Genomic DNA, 23,158 nt, shown 5'->3' on the forward strand with positions numbered 1-23,158 from the left:
AAGTGACCTAGTTTTGGAGAAAGAAGTAATTTTCCACGAATTTGATTTCGAGACCTCAAGTTTAGAACTTGAGGTCTCGAAATCAAGCATCTGAAAGCACACAACTTCGCGTGACAAGGGTGTTTTTTTCTTTCATAGTTATCTCGCAACTCCGACGACCGATCAAGCTCAAAATTTCACAGGTTTGTTATTTGATGCATTATATGTTGAGATACACCAAGTGAGAAGACTGGTCTGAGACAATTACCAATAGTGTCCACTGTCTTAAAACAATTTAAGCTGCGTTTTTGAAAGATAAGCCTAGATGGATATTGACAATTACTGCGACGGGCATTATTCTCGTTATGATTTGTCGGTTGGAAGCAGCAGGCCCCTATATCACCTGCTCTGGTCTCTATATTATGGTGTTACATAACTCTGTTCCAGGGACCTAGTTTTACGCCGGTGTTACAAAAATATCAGCTCTTTGTTGTGAAAAACACACGCGATAAAATCATGCGCGCTTTGTGGGAGTTTAGTCATCCAAAATCGAACCAAGTGTGTGCTTAATTAATCGCAAACATTGCTTTGTTTTCTGTACTCGACAAGCTTTGCTTTTGATGGGCCCTTTTTATGGGCCCATTATATTTATTGCATTTATTTATCTGTTCTTCGCCTACATTGTACAGTGGTCGTTTCGTGTTTACCTTCCACTTATGTTTGTGGTTATATGTACTGGGGTGGATTTCACAAAGGTAGTCCTAACTTAGGACTAGTCCTAGGCAATGCTAAGAGATGGGACTGGTCCTAAGTTAGGACCAGTAACTCATCCTAACTTAGGACTGGTCCTATCTCTTAGCATTGCCTAGGACTAGTCCTAAGTTAGGACTATCTTTGTGAAATCCACCCCCGGAAAAAAGTGAATGGAATTGAGGTTAAAGAATGTGGCGAAGCCAACGCGTTTTTGTTCGGCAACCACATTAATTTTGCAGATTTCCAACATAAATTCTGCAAACCATTTGCAAGCTTCTTCCCATCACCGAAAAGTAGAAATCTCAAGCAATTGGAGAGTGAGTGCCTGGACATTTTTTCGACCTCGACACTAAAACCTCATGCAGACAGCAGTCATCGGCACATGGCAAAACACGCCACTAATTCAGCCTTCGTTTCCTTGAAAATCATTATTAAAAGTTCCTGTCCCCCCTCTTCCAATAAACAAGTATTACATAACACGTCAAGCGTTGCCAAGAAAAATGAAAACTTTACTTTATGACTCCCCCCCCCCCCCCCCACGTCGACACTAAATCCATTGTATGCAAAACGTCATAAACAGTTTTCTTTTTATTACTTTATGGTCCCGAAGTTCCTGATTGGCCCATAAAACGTCCTCTCGCTATGATTGGACAACAACTTGGAAAGCAAACTTGGAAATCAAACTTTGTTTTCCATGGACACAAATTACCACGTGCAACAAGATCACCCGCTGCCAATTAACAGTCCACCAATCAGGTTAATCTATCGCAAAATAAACTTTCCAATGGCGGCTCTGATTGGTTGAATTGTCTTCTGCCTGGCCCTCGGATACTGTATAAAAAGGCACTGCCGAAGCTCTACTCTTTAGAACAATTTCTTGGGGAAAGTTTGAGTTTGGTCTTCTTCTTGGACCGAAGCAGCGTTCCTCTCGACCCGTCATCATGAAGCTCTTACTCCTAGCTGCCTTTGTGGTGGCCGCAACAGCTCTGCCCTTTGCAGGTAAATATTTTGAACATGTTTGTTTTATTTATAACAGAGCAGTGATTTTTTTTTTTTTTTTTTAAGTGGTCCAGTGGTTAGACTGCATGACTTGCAATGTCACGGTCGTGGGTTCAAATCCTACCAAGCTATTAACCTCTGATTTCACATTGACAAGAATAAGTATTGTCGTCTTGTTACTGAATCTCAATTTCCGGATTAACAAATTTGTGCAATTCATACTTGAGAGAGATTGACTGATGCATAGCTCGGTTTTTATCCCCTTGTGGGGTGCCGAGTTCCTTGTTGTTAGATCTGTCCTGGGCCAAAATTTACTGCTGCCTCAAAAAGAAGCACAGAAAGTAGCCCAGCCAAGTACGACAAAATTATTTGTGGATGGGCCATTACTGTTTGTGCTAGCAACTCAGTGAATTGGTCCTGACCCCAAAATAAAAATGATTAGGCCTACACTCACTGCAAACATTAGTATGTGAAGTCAAATAATGATTTGATGTTTGAGAAATAGATAGGGCTTTTCTATAGGCCATTTGTCTGTTTATTGCTCCATGTTTTATCTAAGTATTTGATGGATTGATTGATTGATTTATTTATTTATTTAGTTATTTATTTTGGCTGTTCTTGACCGTGCGTTACAAGGCCTACACGGTCCGAATCTTGCCTAAAAGTGTCTCAAATTTGATGCGAAAACAACGGCAAAAATCATCAAATTCGGTTTAATTAACTAAACCGAAACATTTCAAATGAACGTTGTCAGCCAGTAACTGTATTGTGGCTGTATAAGTTTGACTTGGTGATTTTTGACTTCGTGATTACACGCTTTGGCCGGCTGATCAAGTTTGTTTTTTTGAGGCATAATAATTTATTTGGAACTACCACTTGAGGGCGCCCTTTAGTAACTCCACTCGCCGCGAGTTGTTGAAAACCAACTTGCTAAGTTTTTTTGTCATTATTTTGGCAAGAAAACTTTAATTTGTACGGAAAAGGTAGGTTAAAATTGCCGTATCCAACTGCCATTTGTGCATATATATAGAAATAAAACATTACCCTGATTTTCTCAAAATGATGAGACTGGGAATGCATGACTGGGGCTCTGGGCTGGGCCGGGTGTCTTGAATTGCGATGGGCCCATTTATTAACCAATGGAAAATTGTGTTGATCATGTTGATCTGAACTTCTCAATACGCCAATCCAGTCTAACATTAACAACTCTCAATCAACTTATCAAGTCGTGTTGTTTGCTTTGTATACAAATTAAATACAAAGAAAAACATTGTTAAATGTTAACAATATTCTCTAAAGGCCAATAATGTTTTGGTATTGATTGATATAGTCAGTATTTTACTCTATCTGTAGTTGTAATTTGTAAATTTTTTGTATTGTCTTTTTTGGTCCATCATGCATCATGCATGTGGCTGATGCTGAGTGCTGGGACCTCACCAGCACTCGGCATCAGTAGGTACCCATCCATGGCATGACAGACCTCAGTCTAATTTTGTTATTGCATCAAATTTGCCACTGATTTGACATCGATCAAGTTGAAAATAAACGAATGAAAAACGAATAAATGTTCATGGATGGAAAATTAAATAGGATGAATGTAAAATCTTTTTAAAACAATTTTTTTTTTCCCCACGTTTTTTTTCTTCATCAGATATATTTGAGGATGTGCTAGGCAAACCAGACACCAAGGTTGGCATTTGCCCCCTCATTCCCAGAGACACATCTTTCGGTATTTGCTCAACCGTCTGCCGACTTGACAGGCATTGTGATGGCGACAAGAAATGCTGTAGCACTCCCTGCGGTGGGGCCGTGTGCTTGGACCCTGTCCCAGAACAGCAAGGTAAGATATTTGACAATGTTGGCGAATTAAAATTAATATTCATGTGGGTTTTACCCAGATACATCAATGTGTGTAAGGTCTGTATACTTAATACTTTCCCGAGTGCTGTGAACAAAAAACACAGGCCTGCATATTACTTGGGTGGGATTTGACCCCACGACCTTTGCAATTCTAGCGCAGTGTCATGATTCATGCCAACTAGACCACCGAGATTGCCCGGTAGCTAGAGGCAGTTTGAATCCTATGTTTCAGTAGCGAGTAATGCATATCGATCTGCACTGAATAGGCAGAAGTGGAACTCCATCATAACCAGGGGTCACAAAGGGTCAGCCATGACTCGTAGGACAACGACGACAACTGCAAACGATAGATCATCTTTTTTAGTTTTTTATTTTATATTCTTTTATTATGAGCTATTTGAAAAATATTTTGTTGTTGATGCAGAGCCACTCAAGCCGGTCACAACCCCAGAGGAGACCGTCTTGTCTGTCGAGGAGCAGTGGGTTCGCTTTGTGCAGGAGAAGCGTGAGACGGTCCGTAAGTTGAGGGAGTTCACCACACCACCAACATTCTTCCAGAAGTTGACCAATGGCACAGAAACTCTCAGGTACAAACTGGTTTGATCTTGCTTAATTTAGTTTTACTCAAGGTAATGCGTGGTTTGAGCAGGAAGTTCTTGTAAAACTGTTTTGGGCCCAACTCTGTAAAGCCTGTAAGCACAAAAACAAGCACAGAATAGTTTTGTTAGCAGGAACAGAACACCAGCCAAAATTACATTAAGTTTGCATTGTTGTGGCTGGTGCTCCACTAAGTCTTTGCCTTGGACAAAAAATGTCGTGAAATTGGGTTAAATTCCCCAATTCAACAGTCAATAACTCTCTCAGTTCACTCCCACCATCTTTGTAAAATGTATTATAATTTTGACTGCATTTTATGATTTTTAATTTGGTTTTTCATGTCTCCCTGGTTGAGTGTGCTTTTTACTGTTTCTTAGAAAAAACAAGTTATTAGTCGTTTGTTTGTAAACTGTTTTGTAACTTAGGTTGCAATGAGCTGTTTAAAAAAACCATAATAATAATAATAATAATAATAATAATAATAATAATAATAATAATAATAATAATAATAATAATAATAATAATAATAATAATAATAATAATAATAATAATAATAATAATAATAATATTAATAATAATAATAATAATGTTAGTCTTTATTAAGATTTGTTTATTTATTTTATTTTTTTTCCCCCAGGTTTTGTACTTCAACTCTCTGTGAATGGAAGAAGTGCACACGTATGGCTGACACCTTCACATACAGCTTGAAGCCAAGAAAGGAATGGGCGTGCGCATTGGCCACCACCCCACAGCACTGCATGGCATGGTAAGGATTTAGCTAAGGGAAGACCATTCGGCAAAGTTTAACCAGGAGCTGGTCAAAGGGTGTAAAAATTTGCTTGAATTTTAAAAGTGGGTTTCCAAATTGTTCAATTACAGGAGCCAGCTTTTTTAGTTGAGTTATTTCTACCGACCCACAAAAAGATCTCGTTTTTTTACGCAATTTGCCCTCATATATAGTGCTTCCCCTTATGGTCTTAGTGTATCCTCTTGTGTAAATTGCATCTGACGGCATAGCAACTTGACAATGATTTTTATGCAACTGATTTTCACTTCTTCATTTTCTAGGATTGAGCAAGGATACGCTGATGTGATGATCACTCGTGATGAGGATGTCTTTGTTGCAAAGACCAAATTCAACCTCACGGCTGTGGCATACGAGAGCACCTTGACCAAGGTATGTTTGGGTGTTGGGTATCGACCATCCCAAAGGTTAGGTTCTTGGAAGAAGTTTCACTGAAACTGTACACCAAATCTCTGCGGGATCATTTCGGAAGAGATCTTGTAAATTTATTGCGCAAGTGTGAACCTGATTTGCAAGATCCTGTAGTTAATTATCCGAATTTCATATAAAATAACCTAGTGGAACACTTTTTGTCTTTGCCCCGGTGTTTCTGGCAGAGGCTTTTGAATGCGCATCAGCACCTTGTAAACTTAAGGTGCTACATAAATGGCGCACATATAGTTCCACTTCAAAAAAGAATGCTAACTTTCAATTTTCATTTTTTTCTTCAGAAAACTCCACCCAGCGAGTGGCAGAACGTCACCCTCGCCGTGGCTCGTTACACCACCAACATCCAGAACTGGTCCGACATGAGGAATCGTTACTCCTGCCACACCGCCGCCAACGACACAGCCAGCTTCAAGACCCCGATCGGGAGTCTCATCCAGCAGGGTATTATCCCCCGAACGGGAGACTATGTGGAGAGTGCTGCCGAGTTCTTCAGAGAGAGCTGTGTGCCAGGTAAGTGTATGAACTATCTCGGAATATAGCTTATAGTGATGCCATTTTACCCCCTGAACAAACAGTAGGCAAACTTTACCATAGTGTGCATAGAATCCAATGCTTAAGTGAATAGAGCTGTTTATTTGTGATTGGCCAACACTTTTACACTGACGTGATTGCCCTTGTGTAGTAGAACAAAAATCTACAAAAATGCATCAGCAGGGGCCAATTTCATAGAGCTGCTTAAGCAAAAAATTTGCTTAAGCACGAAAATAGCTCGCTTATTTTACACATGTTACTGGCCCAAATTTCATGCCAAATATATTGCTTGTGACTGGTAATTAGTTTTTGTTTACTTGGCATAACAATTGAGTGGAGTCTTGGCCGGTAATCTGATTTTACTAAGCAAGGATTTTTTTTGCTTAAGCAAAATTTTGTGCTTAAGCAGCTCTATGAAATTGGGCCCCTTCTCGCTATTTTTCCTGTCCAGGTCTTCTGAACAAGACAACCATCAACAAGAACGGTACCTACCCCTACTCCCTGGAGGCAAGATGCGACCACGAGGACCTGATTACCCATGGAGGCATTGAGGGCGCTGTTCGTTGCTTGAGAGAGAACCGAGGAGACGTGATGTTTGTCGACCACAAGACCGTGCAGACTTTGCTTCGTGAGGATCCAAGTAAGTTGATATCTTCGGAATTATCCAAAGCAAATAGTCATATTTATGAAAATGGGATTTGATAAGGCATTTCATAGTGAGGTATCGAAGTATATTTGGTAAAGCCATGTGTGTATTCATATTTAGTCTCAACTTTTGGACTACTCAGGTCATTGTTGGGAGACTGTGAAGTCATACTTATGAATGTGGGGGTTTTGGTTTTTTCATCAAGATTGTCCCAAACTAAGCAAAAAGCCACTCTTGATAAATGCTACAAGAAGAAAATGGATTAAATACGACTTTCACTTTTGTGTCTTTAACTAATGCAAATGTCATTATTGGATTTGTTATTTTGTTGGCCTACAGCGATGTATAATGCACAAAGATTTTATGCATACATAAATACAATGCAATTCACAAATGAAATACATCCAATATTTGTTTTGTTTAGATCCTTGTCATTTGAAATTTTGAAACGGGCCAAGACTGGGGGGAAATATGGGGCCATTGTTGATGCCCTGACTTTATCATTATTATTTTTTTGTGACTCCCTATAGCCGAGACCAGATACAGGCTCATCTGCAAGTCTGGTAACCAACCTCTGGGTGAGTGGGAGACCAAGGATTGTCACATCAGCAAGGTGCCCCAGCCTACTGTCTACATCAGCCCTAAGAAGATCGAGCTGAGGAGAGTCGTTCAGGAGATCCTCACCCAGGCTGTGCAGGTAAGCTTAGAATTCAGTCATGAATGTGTTTGTTGGTGGGTGTCATGGCCGCGCGGATGAGAGCACTAAACTCTGGTACGAATCCCGGTCGTGACACTTGTGTCCTTGAGCAAGACACTTAACCATAAACTTCGCTCCACCCAGGGGTAAATGGGAATCTGCAAGGGCAGAGATGGTTATTGCGATTGATTAGCTTAATTCGCTGCATATTTGGCAGCACAGGCTGTATCCTCCACAGCACAGACCCCGGAAACTAGTTCTGTTGCTTGTATCGCAGACCTTAACAATTATATTTTGTTGCTTGTATCCAAACCTACCAAAAATAGTGTGTATCGTAGACCTTTAAAAATAATTTTGTTGATTGTCCCGCTGATTTAACAAAAATTAATTGTTTCACAAACTCCAAAAAAGGTAGTTTGGTTGCTTGTACTGCAGACCTTAAAAAAATAGTTGCTTTTAACGCAGACCCACAGCAGCAAGTCCGTCGGTGTCTTCAAGCTCTTCAGCTCCGAGGAGTACACCTGCCCGTTGGCCGGCCCAACCCGCGACCTCATCTTCAAGGACGAGTCAAACGTCTTCATCAACATCGACGAGACCATCAAGCCCCATGCGGCTCCCTTCTTCACCGTCATGGAGACCGTTGAGAAGCTGATACCCAAGCCCACTGCTAGAATCTGCGTGACCACCGTCCCGATGTACGAGAGATGCAGAACGTTCAAGGGAAGATTCGAGCAGATTGAAAGCGTAAGTGGATTTCTTTATTCCATAAAGTTGCAATTTTTTATACAACATGGGGTTACGCCGTTTGCTCAGAGGTTTACTTCCCTGACTTTCAACTTTATGGACCTCGGTCCAAATCCAGCCTGAACTGGAACCTCATATCTGGTACTCGTAGCTGAGCTCTCTTAAAATATTTCTTTCTGTTGCTTAAGATGTACGTTTGCAAATTTCTTTGGAAATCCATCATTAGTATTTCAAACTCTGACAGCTGGCCATTTTATCTTTTGTCCCGGTTATAAATGCTCTGTATTACCCTAGACAAGATTCAAACCTCTCCACGTCTGTTTTCCAAACCACTGGATTTATCCAATTATTTGTCTTGCACTTGTCTACCAGACCAGGAACATCGCTTGGGGTTGCGTCCGCGCCGAGAGCAAGATGGAATGCATGAAGACAGTCTTGAACGGCTCAGCTGAGCTGATGACCGCAAACACTGACGAGATCTTCACAGCTGGACGGGAATTCAAATTGCAGCCATTCTTGAGCCAGCAGTTCGACACTCTGACCCCGGTAAGTGAGCAGTTAAGGTTCATTTTGCTGAGGTTAATTTCACTGAAACCTCCTACCATAAGATAATAACATTTTAATTTTAAAGGTGCTGGTAATTACTCAAAATACATATAAGCATAAAAACTGACTTGGTAACAAGTAACGAGGAGCTGTTGATAGTATAAAACATTGTGAGAAACGACTCCCTCTGGAGTAACATTGTTTTTGAGAAAGAGGTAATTTCTCACTCAAATCCTTGAATCTGAGAAAAACTTATGGCCTGAAGCCTTTCTCAGGCATCTGCTGAAAGCACCACAATTTGTGTAACAAGGTTTTTTTTCTTTTTTCTATATTTTTCTTGCACCCTCGATGACCAATTGAACTCAAATTTTCCAAGATTTGTTATTTTGTGCATATGTTTAGATACACCAAGTAAGAATACTGGTCTGACAATTTCCAAATGAGTCCAGTGCCTTTAAGGCAAAGTGATCATGTTGTTACCCGACTTAATCCCTGATGTTCTTTTTGCATTACAGCAAGTTGGGGACAAGACCAAATTTGAAAACAACACCTACACGTACACCATCGGAGTGATTATGAAGGAGAAACTATTCCAGAAGTACGGCCATGAAGTCCGCTTCCTGAACATGACCGGCCTGAAGACTTGCCATGCTGGCATCAGCAAGGTAAGCGTTGCACTCTCTTTGGTCAACATTCTGCTTAGCACACAAAGTACATGCTTAGCAGGAACTGGTTACCAGCCATATATATGCATTACTTGTTCCTTGTGCCCAGCGGAGTTTTGTTAAGAAGTCGTAGGACAACTTAAAGGAACACGTTGCCTTGGATCGGTCGAGTTGGTCTTTGAAAAGCGTTTTGTGACCGTTTATTATAAAATGCATATGGTTAGAAAGATGATGTAAAAGTAGAATACAATGATCTACACAAATATGCCTCGAAATTGCGTGGTTTTCTTTTTACCTCGTCCAATAACACGGTCGGCCATTTATGGGAGTCAAAATTTTGACCCCCATAAATGGCCGACCGTGATAGTTCGCGACGTAAAAAGAAAACCGTGCAATTTTGAGAGATACTTGTGTGGATCATTATATTCTACTTTTAAAACATCTTTCTAACCATATACATTTCATAACAAACGGTTTCAAACGCTTTTTATAGACCAACTCGTCCGATCCAAGGCAACGTGTTCCTTTAATTCTGCATAGCTGCAACGCCCTCTCTTCTGATTACTGCTGGTTTCACTGTCGGTTTGAGGCGGCCATCTCTACTGTGTTCACTTTGGGCACTACAAAGCTGTTTAGCAAATATTTACAGGGAGCCAGTCACAAATAAGACACATTGTATGGTGTTTTGGCTGGTAACAATTTTCTGCTAAGAAATATTTTGACTGTGCTAAGCAACTATTTCTGGTTGACAGCTTTTTTGGATTTTTACCTAGAGCGTATTGTGTAATTTTCAAACTTGCTGACTCCTATATTAATTTGTTAATGTTAATTTGGAGGTCTCATTCTAGTCTAAATTCAGCCGAAAATTAATAACAATTTGCCCAGTCAGTTTCCTTCTTTGATTATTTATTCTATATTTGTTTTCTTCTCCCATCAGCTCTCCTCTTTCAAACACCCCATCGGATGGCTCCTGGCCAACGGCACCATCCCCCGCATCGGGTCCGTCTTTGAGTCCGTCAGCCGCTTCTTCGATGACACCTGCCTACCCGGTATGAACTTCAAATTCCCCCTCCTCTCCCTTCTCCTCACGTCCCCTCTCCTCCTTAAACGCCTCCCGAGGTTGAGTATCTCATCTCTGTTCGTGGTGTCCCTCCTGACGTCCCCAATTGTCCTCTGCTACTTCGTTCTGTCGGTCATCGTGATACTGTCTGTGATCGTCTTCATCCTTCTACCTGTTGCGGTCTTCCTTGCCGTGTTCTTTTCCCTCGTTGGCTTCGGACTTTGTTTCCTCGTATTCCCCGTTGCGATGTTGGTTTTGTTTCCGTTTGGAACTCTTTTCCTCTCTACGTTGTCCTTCTGTGCTTTTATTGTACCTCTTGGACTTCTCATGTTTGTGTTTACTGGGTATGTACTCTTGTTTGTATTAATGCTTTCTAACGTAGGCGTATTTTATTAATTGAAGATTGTTATTTATTTATAAACGTAATTATTTTATTTGGCACACTGAAATAATTCTCTATGGACTCGTCAAAGAACGTGTTAAATTTTAACCATGTAATTTCTGAAATATTTTTTCCTTTAAAAGAAAAAATTTGATAGTTTTACAACAAAATTAAACTTGCCTTACATTTTGATTCAACCTGAAAGCTTATCAATAACAAACTCTTTACCAGTACAAACTTGCCAGATAAAAAAATATATATTTCCAGCTAAAAGAAGAAATTTCAAGTCAAAATTGATGAAAAATCATTTTATAATTTTAAATAAAACACTGTCGCTTATTTTGGTTATATCAATTCAATTATCAGGAATATCAATTTTCATAATATCCCTGTTTTTCATTGATTTTTTTATTTATTTTGAATGTGGCCAGTGAGTTGGATGAAATGTTTGCTGTGTGATGTTTTAAATTGAAATATATTGTAAATTGGTTCTTTAACTTATTGTATATGTCCAAAATGATTGCAGTGACCTGTTTGCTTGTTATTATACTTTTTATAATGTAATAAACTGAAATAGTATACAGTTTTCACAGGAAATATTATTCAAAGATTTATCTTGAAATAAACAAAAATTGATGCTGCAATGTTTGATGTTGAAATCAAGTGCATAATTGACTTTATTTTGTAGTTGTTATTTCAATTCTGTACTGTTGAAGTTGCCAGCTTTATTTTGGTTAAACATTAAAAAAAAAAAAAGTTATCAGTTTCTTACACGGCTTTGAAAAATAACTAAACTTTAACAGTGATTTGTTTCCAAACCTGGCGCAAACTTTTGGCTGTGGAGCACCAAACATCAGTTCATGGTGAACAAACTAAGGTTTTAAACATACAAAGTATTACAAAAACAAATGTGTATTGTTAAAACAATGAAACTAACTATTGGTAATTCTCTTTCCAAAATTAACAGAAATTAGTTATGACGGATTAAATATTTCTTGTCCCTAAGCGCAAACTTTTGTTTTGGTTAATTTCTAAATTTGTGGTTTTGAAAGACAGTAATGATGAAATGAACACTTCACTACCCAGAAGCAGATTTTTTTTTGTCAATTTCAAAACTTCTGTCGAAAAACTCATGAAACTTATATTTTTCAATTTTTTTCTCTACAAGGCGCTACCCCAAGGAACTTCACCTGGGACCAGGACCTCGTCCTCGGCCAGGAACTCAACTGGGGCTACCCTGGGTTCTCTTTCTTCAACTTCACCGGCTTCGAGTGGTTCAACATGAACGCTCCCAACACCTGGAACTACTACAACTGGAAGGGTATGTCGCCCAAGTTCTTCAACGTCTTCTTCAAGGACATGCAGAAGGATGAGATCAACGAGTACGTGACTAAGGGTGGACTTGCCCGCCTGCCAATGCTTGCCAAGTTGTTGAGCGCCGGACCAAGAAGTGAGTGTCTTAACAAAAAACATGTTCAAAATGCATCCTAGCACCAAACATGCTCTTAAAGAGTGTTATGCAGCCAAACCAGGCAAGCCCCCTTCTGTTTCATGCTTAGTGTCCTCGGTGTTTAACATGCATCACACAAAATACAGGAACTACAGTTTTACATCCCCTCTAAAAAACACCCTTTTTGCACAAATGTACGTGCTTTCAGATGCCTAAGAAAGCTTCAGGCCTCAGATTCAAATATTTGAGTGAGAATTTCCCTCTTTCTCAAAGTAGTTATGCTGATGAATAATTACCAAAAGTGTCGGTGCCTTAAGCACATGTGTATATGTCTTCTTTTTAATCTCTTCTCCAACTTCGTCCTCCCTCTTCTACAACCAAACCCAGGCCTAAGAGATCTGTCTCGTAGAATTGACCAGCTTCCCGAGGAGATCCTTGGACTCGGCGACGAACTCTTGACCCTTAGAGGTCAGACTGGCGAGACCAAGCTCGGCGGTAGCTTGGACCTCTTGTTGCAGAGACTCCAAGCCAGGGATCAGATGAAGTCCAGAGACTGGACTTCACACAAGCACTCCTTCCAAAGAACCAGGTAGGTTTCTCACACCCATTGATCTCAAAGAGCTTCTCAATTGCAATTGTCTGTATGTACAAAGGTAAGTAGGATTTGAAACTTTGCATGGTGGAAATACGATATAGAAAGGTTTGCGGTAACACCATATAATGACTATCTCTAATGAGGTGGGGTGGTTCTGAAAAGAACCAGTTAATTCAACTCGACGTTTCGATCAGTCTGCTCTGATCGTCTTCTGCACAAAGGTGTTAATGTGAAACATAGTTCTGTGCATGGTTCTCTGAAGTGCTGTATCAGTAAGTCAATTCTGATTGCCATTTTTGAATTCCAAGTGGAAAAAAAAAGGACAAACTCAACAGCCTTCTCCTGAACACAAGTAGAGTATATTATTTGAAACGTCAAAACCAAACCAGGCTTTTGTCAAAGCCAACACCCCCACATAAAGATGAGCTGAGTACAGTGTTCGAAATGTCAGGACAACACCAGCTCTTAGCAAAGCCAACACTCCTACAAAAAAAAGGTTTTTACACATGCTTGTATACGCAAACTTTTTTCTTAGTTACTTCTTATTTTTCACGCCATGAAAAGCTTCAAACACCACTAACAACCTCATGGTTTCCTCTCTGTTTTTAAAATTCAGCCAACAAGTTGATCCCCTCCTGTCGGCACTCTCCGACCGTCTGAACAGCCAGAGATTCAACTTTGAGGAGCAGCTGTCCGAGGTGATGGAATACATCAACGAGGCACCGTCCACCATCGACTACAAGATGAGAGAGAGCAGCTGGATCAACCACCCTGCTGTCAAGGTATTATTAAAGATTCAAACAAAATATTATTTTGATATCATAAAATGCCTGACTTGAGGTTTTTAAAAAGTACGTTTTTATGAAGTTTCGTCTTAAAATGTGAGTCCTAATTTTCTTCTTTTTAAGTGGTGGTGGGGGGGAACTTTGTGATCATGCAGATCAGTTTATGTCATGACCATGAAATACCCAGCCTTCAGACATGCATCTCAGGAAGTAACAGATACAGACAAATACCGGGGAAGGGATCTACTTTCAATCGTTTTGGGATCCACTTTCAAATGATTAGGAATCCACTTTAAAATGGTTCAAACCAGTATATCAACATCGTGTCTTGATTTTTTTCTCTATAGAGCTTCCTTCAGGTCTACAATCGCCGCTTCGTCAATGTTGACTTGTTCGACAACCTGGAGATCCGCGAACAAGAGTACAATCGTTACTTCAACCCTCTCTGGCTCTCCCCTAGAATTGGAGGTTTCTTGGGGACCACCAAGGTCCACCAGGAGAAACTCTGCAAGGCCTGCGCCGGAGTCGGTGTCGCCAACTGCACCGAGACCCCAGAGGAACCCTTCTCTGGATTCCGCGGCAGCCTGGAGTGCCTGAAGCAGGAAGGTGGCGACATAGCCTTCCTGGAAGCCCACAATGCCAGAGAGATCCTGAGAGAAGCGAGACTGAGCGAGAGCGAGATCGCTTTGGTGTGCCGCTCCGGCGAGGTGATTGACTTCACCACCAACGAGGACGTCCTGAAGAGATGCAGCTTCGGGGAGGTGCCATACCCCGCTATCTTGACAGCTTACAACAAAACAGGTTCGCCATTTAAGTTTTAATCTGTGTTTTCAAGTCACAAACTCTTCACTCATGGCTTTCTTGTTCTAGATCTTAGTTATTTTATTATCCGCTCACAAGTTTTTTGTAGCATTGGGTTGAAATTGGGCCAGGGGTCGTTTTCAGAAAACTCTTCCTAACTAAAGATGGATACTAGGATTTAGGACGAGTCCTAGCCTTAAGATGGGTCCTACATTAGATTGTTTCTAGGACAAGTATCAAGTTAGGGCGAGTTAGCTTGAGATTAGACTAGTCTAAATTTTGTGAAAATGGCCACTGATCAGTAGCAAAACATTCAATTCATTATCTTTTAAATTTATAATTTTTTTCTGTGTTCTTGGATAAACAATTGAAGTCTTGTTGGTAATCTTTTTTCCTTCTGCAGGAAGCTGGCGTTGGAATGTCACTAAGGCCTTCCTGGAGGCACAGAAGCAGTACAACATCAAGGACCTGATCACCGACCTCGACATCCAGAACCCCACCTCCTTCAAGCTTCAGCCTGTTTCCCTCATCAACCAGACCTATGAGGTGTACCTCCAACCAATGCTCCTTCGCTCATTGGAGGCTCTCGTCAAACCCTCATCATGTAAGCTGCTTTTAGCCCTCAACCTGTGTGACCATTAAATATCATCTTCTGTGGCATGTCGAGGCAGAGCAGAAAAGAACACTGGGCCAAAACTCTGGGTGTTTCTGATCAGCAGAGTCACGATCATTTCACTTAAGCAAGACACTTAAACATTATTGCTGTGCCTTCAGAGAAGGGGGTTCACCACCACAGCACCTTGTAAACTATTACATAGTGCTATAAAATAATAGGTCCGTCCAATACTTCAAAATACCTTGCAGAAAACAATTATGTGCGCGTTGAGACGCAGCTATAGGGGTGTGATAAAGTGTTATAACAGAATCCAGTGTTATTGTATTACACAGTTTAATTCTTTGCACAGTTGGGACATCATTAACAGCAATGATGCTGCTTGATCTCTTTGGTATTTCCCCGATGGTCACTTTAAACTCTTGTTAATTTTTACCCTCTCAGATGACTGGTGGAAGCAGGATGCCAACGTCTGCCACGGAGAGACCTACACCAACGTCTTGACCCAGAGGAACGGAACTTGCAACGCTATCGTCAAAGATGTCACATGCACCGGCACCCCAACCCCAATCGTCATGTCGGTCGGCCGCGTCGGAGAGAAGAAGAAGGTCTTGGTACCAATGTGCAGGTAAGACCGATAAGGACCAAGTCTCGTTAATAAGTCTGCCGTCTCATGCTTGGGCCAAGTGTGCCGTCTCATGCTTGGGCCAAGTGTGCCGTCTCATGCTTGGGCCAAGTGTGCCGTCTCATGCTTGGGCCAAGTGTGCCGTCTCATGCTTGGGCCAAGTGTGCCGTCTCATGCTTGGGCCAAGTGTGCCGTCTCATGCTTGGGCCAAGTGTGCCGTCTCATGCTTGGGCCAAGTGTGCCGTCTCATGCTTGGGCCTACATACTAGTCTTATGATCACACCCTCCAAGTACTAAACCTCCCACCTTTGGAGAAAGCCTGAGTGTAAATAAAGCCAGAGAATTTAATTCCATGACTGGCTCCCTCCAAACTCAAGCAGATCCTACCAAAGATCCAGAACAGAGCGCCACAAAAAGAGCGCAGTCCTTTATACTTCGACTGCTAAACGGGATTACAAGCTAATAAGAGCGTCTGAAGAAAAATGTATCCCCTCCTTTTTTTGTTAAAATTGTCTGTGTAAGCATGCTGTTGATACTTTATGTATATTTACTTGCATTCTTGTTTACATTTAATGTGCTGGTTGATATTAATCTGGGTTTTTTTCATACTGTTAAAATTTTTCGCAGTTTCGCCATTGGTCACGTTGAAAAAATTCCTAACAAATCGTGGAAAAAAGTTTTAAAAACTAATAAATAATTCTGCTGTTAAGATTCAAGCCCACTTCCCTTAGCATTTGTTCCATTGATTACCAGATGAAAGTTTACCAATGATGACAAATTTATTTCAATTCCCTGATTATTTATTCTCTGTTACCACCAACAGCCGCCCAACAAAGTTTGTTCGTCAAATGGCAGAGTACACCTGCGAGACTGGCGCCACCTACCTGAAGACCACCATGGTACCCACCGCCTGCGAGTGCGTCCCATGCGAGGAGTTCACCACTCAGCCGTCGTGGAACAATGATAACTTCTGGCAACAACCGGAGCATCAATACTTCCACACTCACACCGAGAAGATCGACAATCTCTGGGGTACGTTAATTTTATAAAAGTCTGAGCCTAAACAATGCTCTAATATTTTTTAAGCTATCTTTAGTCGAGAAACTCAGCTTGAAACAAAACAAAGATCCACAACCTCTGGGGTACGATTGTCTTCAGAAAAAAACAAACACTGAAGCTTAGGCCACATTAAAAAAAAAAATTATTGCTCGTCCTTTATTTTTGCGGATGGGGGAGGGAGGGAGTTTTCGTTTTTCTTTTTTTTCCTTTTTTTTGACATGCCAAACATGAAATCATCACAATCATAATAATACCTTTTGAGCTGCAGTGTTTTGCTTTTGTCTTGTAAGAAATGAACTTGTGTCTTAACCCTCGGATATAATTTTCTCTTCCCACAGGCAATGCTGAGTTCTGGAGCGATCGAACCCTGACCCGTAACTTCGACCTCACCGATGCCATCACCGACCTGAAGCAGACCACGCGCGTCGGCCAGACCACCACAAAGACAACGCCCTCGTGTGAGAAGCCATGGACCGGAGACATGTGGCAACGCGAGTGGTTCCCACAGCAGAGCAGCGTCCCCGTCTGCGAGCAGAGAGGAAAGACCCAGGCCGTGAAGACCATCCAGGCTATCATTCAAATGGAACTGGAAAAGGAACTCTAGAGCGACGACGCTAGATCTCTAGAAAATAATTGGTCGGCCATCTTTGTTGGGTGTCCTGGGCTGTGTTTACGCGTTCGTGACCAAATTGTTGTTTTGGTTGAACCATTCGTTATTCACTGGTCATTTACCAAAATTTTTGTCGGTCACATTCCAAAAAACACAACCCATGTATATACATACTATGGCAGGATGTAATTCAAAATGGCCGCCCCATGATTTTATCGACTTGCTTATGATTGATGTGTAGAGTAAATCTTATTTTGTTCAGAAATTTTAACAATTTTTGTAAGCAATTCTACATATCGCTTTAACCGCATTTTTTTAAGCAGTTCTAGATTATATGGCTTTAGCTTACTTTTAGCAACGGAGAATTATGAAGTTGAAGTCAATTATTGCCAATGATTTATATACTAAAAAAAAACTGTTAAAAAAACTCATTTACCAACTTTTCAATCCATAAAATGGTTTAATACATTTCTCAAAAAAGTCAAAGTTGTAACCAAAGTCTTTCTCAATACAAAAACGGCAAACACAATGGATATACATGATAGTAACTGTTTCATTTTATTTCCATTTTCAAAGTCAAGAATGAATGATGTTTACATTCCACTATAGACATAAGTTTAAGCATGCACGTTTTCTTTTGTCTTAAAAAAAAAAAGTTCAGGCACTAAATATATGTTAATCCACTTTTGCTTTTTTACAAACAGTGGAGCATTTGTATCTATTAGAGTTTTAAGTTTTGAAATTGATTATTAAAAATGTCTTTTTATATTGTTATATTTGAATAAAAATTTGTAGTTTTAAACACAACAAATAACAGGCATGCAATTATTGTCTTTTATTTTGTATTTGGTCAAATTTGGGCAGACATACCAAAGAATTTTCAATTGCAGGGTACACTATATTGAATAAAGATACAACAATTTACAAGCTTCTTAATAATAATAATGAAAGGACTTGCGCTTTCAATTCATGCCAAAAGCCTAATTGTGAGCCTGAAGATACTGCTTAACAAGTTTCTTAGCGGAGAATTGAGTTGGGCACCAGTTACATCAAAGTAAACTTGATGTAATCTTGGCTGATAACCTGCTTCTGTTTAGCAATTTTTTTCTGTGTTAAGCAAGTTTTTGTGCTTACAGGCTTTATGAAATTGGGCCCTGGCCATTAAGCCAACAACATCGATGTAATCTTCAACGTTCACATCTTTTTTTTTACATCAGTTTTTGAGGACATTGTCACAGAATGATATACACTGTAGCAAATTTACTTCAGAAATATTGTTACAGAAGAGTAAGGCCGTGTCCGAATTGGTGGCTACGGCTGCGGCTACGACCGTTGCCAGGGATGTTGCTAAGGGCGTCCTATACTTCAATGCATGATGACGCGGCGACCAAGCCGTAGCCGTAGTCGTAGCCGCCAATTCGGATCCGGCCTTACTTAATATAAATTACCAATGGCCATGGTAGTACACTTAAAGTTTTGTCTAGTAAAAGAACAAATTCTTATAGTAAGTGGCCATACCACACCCTAAACATTCCTTAAACTTGGTCAGACATCTTAATATATGCATAGGAGTCATGTGCTTTCAACAGGGTATTTGATTGGTCAATTCACTAGTCATCTGCTTAGTGAATATTCATGACTAGGCTTGAGTAAGCAGGTAGAAAAGGGGAAGATTCCTGTTCTGGTTGGGTGGGTATGCATGGTGTAATATTTTTCATTCAGTTTCAGAGTTTCCAGAGGAGAGGGTGTATCCAGCCTCAATGATCTGTTGGCCTTAGGAGAGAGGGCACACCCAGCCTTTGGCAGTTGGAACTATTAAGAGTTTGACAATTTGAAATTGGAGTGTCGCTTGATAAAGTAATGTGTATGTAGCCATTGCAAAAATATAAGCCTGCATCAGCAGTATACAATAGAACTTTGGGAACAGCTAGCCCCGGTAGGACGTCAGTGCTACTATGCAACGCAGGAGTCCAACCTGGGCTTGGGGGGACAGCCAGGATTCAACAGCATTCCTGTAAGTTATTCTTTGTATTAAATTGTGTTAAATTTAAAGTAGAACCAATTGCGTTTATTGTACAGTTTTGAAAATTTATTTAACTTATACCGTCACTGGAAAGAATGTTGTCCAGTTTTTATAATGCAAAGAGCATGCAGTCCAATATTTATTCTTGCAGAATTTCACCGATCAGTTCAAGTTGAACAAATGCTCTGAGAAATCGGTTAAAATTATTTATATGTGATATTTGGAGGTGACTTGTAAATAATTTGACTTAGAAGCCAACAGAAGCTTTCGATAGCACAAGCATTTATTTTTTTAAATGTTACGTCCCAGAGTAAGAATTTGAAAAGCATTACTGCAGTAACGCTTCTCCGATTGTGTATTCCTGGTAGGGGTTATTCTTCCTGCGTGGACATATTCCCTCTTGTTTTTTGGCGATATCTCAAAATGCCACCACCTTTTGAAGACTCTGAACACTATTGGTAATTGTCAAAGACTAGTCTTCACAGTTGGTGTATCTCAACATATGCATAAAATAACAAACCTGTGAAAAATTGAGCTCAATCGATCGTCGAAGTTGCGAGATATTACTGAAAGAGAAAAAAACCCTTGTCGCACCTTGTGCTTTCAAATGCTTGATTTCGAGACCTCAAATTTTAAACTTGAGGTCTCGAAATCAAATTCATGGAAAACTACTTCTTTCTTTGAAACTACGTCGCTTCAGAGGGAGCTGTTTCTCACAATGTTTTATACAATCAACCTCTCCCCATTACTCGTAATCAAGAAAGGTTTTATGAAAATAATTATTTTGAGTAATTACCAATAGTGTGCACTGCCCTAAAGATAAAATTTCCACATTTTTTAAATATTTCAAAAACCCAAAGGTGTGCTTTGCCTTTAAGTAGATGATAAGGTAAAAAAAAAAGACTAAAATTACAAATTATATCAATCAACACACCTATATATTTGCTTTATACATAAAACAAACCAAGAAACATGCAAAATAGTATTAGTACGACTGTATTATACAAGTATAAAGGTGGGAATTTATGTTCCTCCCAATACAAACTGTTTATAAAGATGTAAAAATCATGAATTGTACTGCTGTCACCTTACAGCTTAGTAAGAAATGTCTAAACCCAAACCTATAGTTAGAGATGCGATAGTACTGATTATATTTCACTGGTTATTATCGTTGCGGTACCCGCTGCCAAAACATACGATACAAAATTGCCTCTAGCTACCGGGCAACCTCGGTAGTCTAGTTGGTAAGACCCTGCTCTAGAATTGCAAGGATCGTGGGTTCGAATCCAACCCGAGTAACATGCCTGTAATATTTTGGAAAAGTTTCTGTATGGCGCCACCACTTTTTCATTCGAAGAAATAATATAGTATCTAATTTACCTCAATGAGATATCCTTTTTTTGTAAAAAAGAGTGAAAAAGTGGTGGCGCCATGCGGAAAGGTATCCGATATTTTTTCATAGGACTCGGGAAAGTACTGAGTATACAGTGCTAACACACATTGGTGTATGGGTAAAAAAACAATTAATACTGATTATATATCATACATGTAGGCCTATACAACACAGTAAATTTGACAATGTTTGCATCTTCAAAGTCCTTATGTACAACAAACAGGCACGGCAATTGTTGCCACAGAGATTGTAGTGGTAAGGATATCAGGCCCCAGTGTCATCTCTGGTAACTGATGAATTCTCTGCTTGCGATCACAATTATTCGCGTACAGAGCAAGTACCGAATTTCTGCATTAAGCCCAGTTCATACTTCCTGCGAATGCAAATGCGAAGGGAATGTTGACGTCACAAATTTGCATCGAATAATTCGCAGCAGTTGAACTCTGCTCGACTCACTTGCGAATATCGCTGCGAAAGGAGGGTTGTGACGTCAACGAATTCACGTCAAATTCGCTTCGCACCGGGCTTTAGCTGTGTAAGCAAAGAAAGCCCTGTACAGGGAGCAAGCGCACGCATTTCAAGCAAAAGTACTATGTACACTTAGCGTAAGCACGGATTTACCTGAAGCACAAATTTTCTGCTTACAGTAAGTTGAACCATAAAATTGGGTCCAGATGATTTGAGACGATAGCAAAAATACTGATTTGAGATGATAGCAAAATAAGTTGTACATGTGAGAAGCAAAGTTGAAGGAAGACTTGGTTCCAGGTCTGTGATCGTGGTTTTTAGTCTACCCGGTAGCCATTACATTATTGCCTGAAATAGCCCCCTCTTGTGGACAAACCTCAGTCGTGATCTAAGACTTGTAATCAAGTCCAAGTGGCAGGTGACAGCAATACTCTTCTATAAATATATTCAAAGGAATTGATAATCGGAATATTAACATTTATATACAACTTTGAGTCAGTGGGTTTCATGCGCTCGTAGGTGATGACCATTTAAAGGCTTCTACCTGGGCCCAATTTCATAGAGCTGCTTAAGCACAAAATTTTGCTTAAGCAACAAAAATCATGCTCAGTAAAATCAGATTATCGGCCAAGACTCCACTCAATTGTTATGGTAAGTAAACAACAGCTAAATACCAGTCACAAGCAATATATATGGCATGACATTTTGGCCAGTAACGTGTGTAAAATAAGCAAGCCATTTTCGTGCTTAAGCAAATTTTTTGCTTAAGCAGCTCTATGAAATTGGCCCCTGGCGGGAGGGTGACTGCTCTTAAGCCGTTTTCACACTAGTCTGTTCCCTTGGATTACCCCCTGGGGAATAAAGGCCAGCCTATGATCTTTTTCCCCCCGGCCTGTCCCAGCAAATGTTCATACCGGAGTATAGCCACCCCTGCTCAGAAGTAGATAAACAATTTAAATTTTACTCAGTAAATCTGCTGCAATGTTGCGTTCCAGATTCTCCCACTGCTATAACACTACCAAACTTTAGTAAATTGCACGTTGCAGATGTGAAAAATATAAAATTCAAACTCAAGACAGCCTTGCCCTGCCCCGCTCCGAATCCCCACCCCCCAACCCTAACCAAAAAGGCATAAGGAGTTCAAAAAGTACTATACAAGTTGCAACTGTCATTAAGACTTTCCAAGTCACATCTTTTACTCCCTCACAAATGGTAAAGCTAATGGACCCTTCCCATGAAATATGCTAATTACATTCACGCATGCGTACAAACCCTATTGGTTGGCAAACGCCATAGAGTTGTGCACCAAGCAGACGCGCAAGACACTTAACCATTGCTTCGTCCTTCCGATGGGACGTAAAGCCGTTGGTCCCATGTCTTGTGTAACCCATGTTAAAGAACCCAGTGCACTTATCAAAACAAGATGGAGTTCGCCCCGGTGTTCCTGGCTGTGGCTGCTGTATGCGCCGTAGCACCTTGTAAACCCTTATAAGGTGCTACATAATTGGGTCTCAGAATTCATCACTGCAATATTACCTATCTTTCTGAAATTTTATACACATGTCCACACAGCGCCTTGAGTACCTTGTTTGGTAGATACGTGCGCTATATAACACTTCGATATAATTTTTATTATTATTATCTATTGCATTTTGAGTTGAAAACAAACCCTGTGAGTGCTAAATTAATTGTTGGTGGAAAAAATTAAATAAACGTAAATATTGGTTCCTTTATAATAGTTATCTGTCTGATGAAATAATGATTTTATGTCACTTCTACTTACAATATTCAAACAAATTTAGTAAGATTTTGAGAGCTTCCTTTGCCTTCAGTTTTTTAATGAGGAAGGGAAGATTTAAACACGTAGCTATAAATACACATAAGGTAATTAGAAATCGCTGTCAACATTCATATAAGGAATGCAAAATACTGAGAATACAACATCGTTTTAATAATAATATGTTTTGTTGTGCGCTTAGAGGCTCCTGCATTATGCGCCATATAAATGTATCGTATTATATATTATTATTATTATTATTATTT

General features: G+C 40.1%; 2 protein-coding genes across 2 annotated transcripts in view; both read left to right on the top strand.

The window, feature by feature from the left end:
* Positions 1 to 1,619: 1,619 nt before the first annotated feature.
* LOC139948019 (major yolk protein-like) lies at positions 1,620 to 23,031 on the top strand. The gene is made up of 20 exons (XM_071945988.1): positions 1,620 to 1,731; positions 3,383 to 3,571; positions 4,016 to 4,178; positions 4,826 to 4,954; positions 5,257 to 5,365; positions 5,704 to 5,932; positions 6,405 to 6,593; positions 7,130 to 7,296; positions 7,762 to 8,040; positions 8,413 to 8,586; positions 9,102 to 9,251; positions 10,189 to 10,300; positions 11,862 to 12,143; positions 12,531 to 12,732; positions 13,355 to 13,520; positions 13,871 to 14,324; positions 14,728 to 14,928; positions 15,382 to 15,565; positions 16,386 to 16,594; positions 16,960 to 23,031. Exons 1-20 carry the CDS (start codon positions 1,674 to 1,676, stop codon positions 17,223 to 17,225), a joined length of 3,912 nt encoding a protein of 1,303 aa, XP_071802089.1. The 5' UTR covers positions 1,620 to 1,673; the 3' UTR covers positions 17,226 to 23,031.
* The window catches only part of LOC139948021 (zinc finger CCCH-type with G patch domain-containing protein-like), a 37,222-nt gene continuing 23,461 nt past the window's right edge, over positions 9,398 to 23,158 (top strand). The window contains exon 1 of the mRNA XM_071945991.1: positions 9,398 to 9,421. The gene's annotated coding sequence lies outside the window, so the exon portion shown is untranslated. The remainder of the gene's footprint in view (positions 9,422 to 23,158) is intronic.

The sequence above is a fragment of the Asterias amurensis genome, chromosome 15, assembly GCF_032118995.1.
Source record: "Asterias amurensis chromosome 15, ASM3211899v1".
NCBI lineage: Eukaryota > Metazoa > Echinodermata > Asteroidea > Forcipulatida > Asteriidae > Asterias > Asterias amurensis.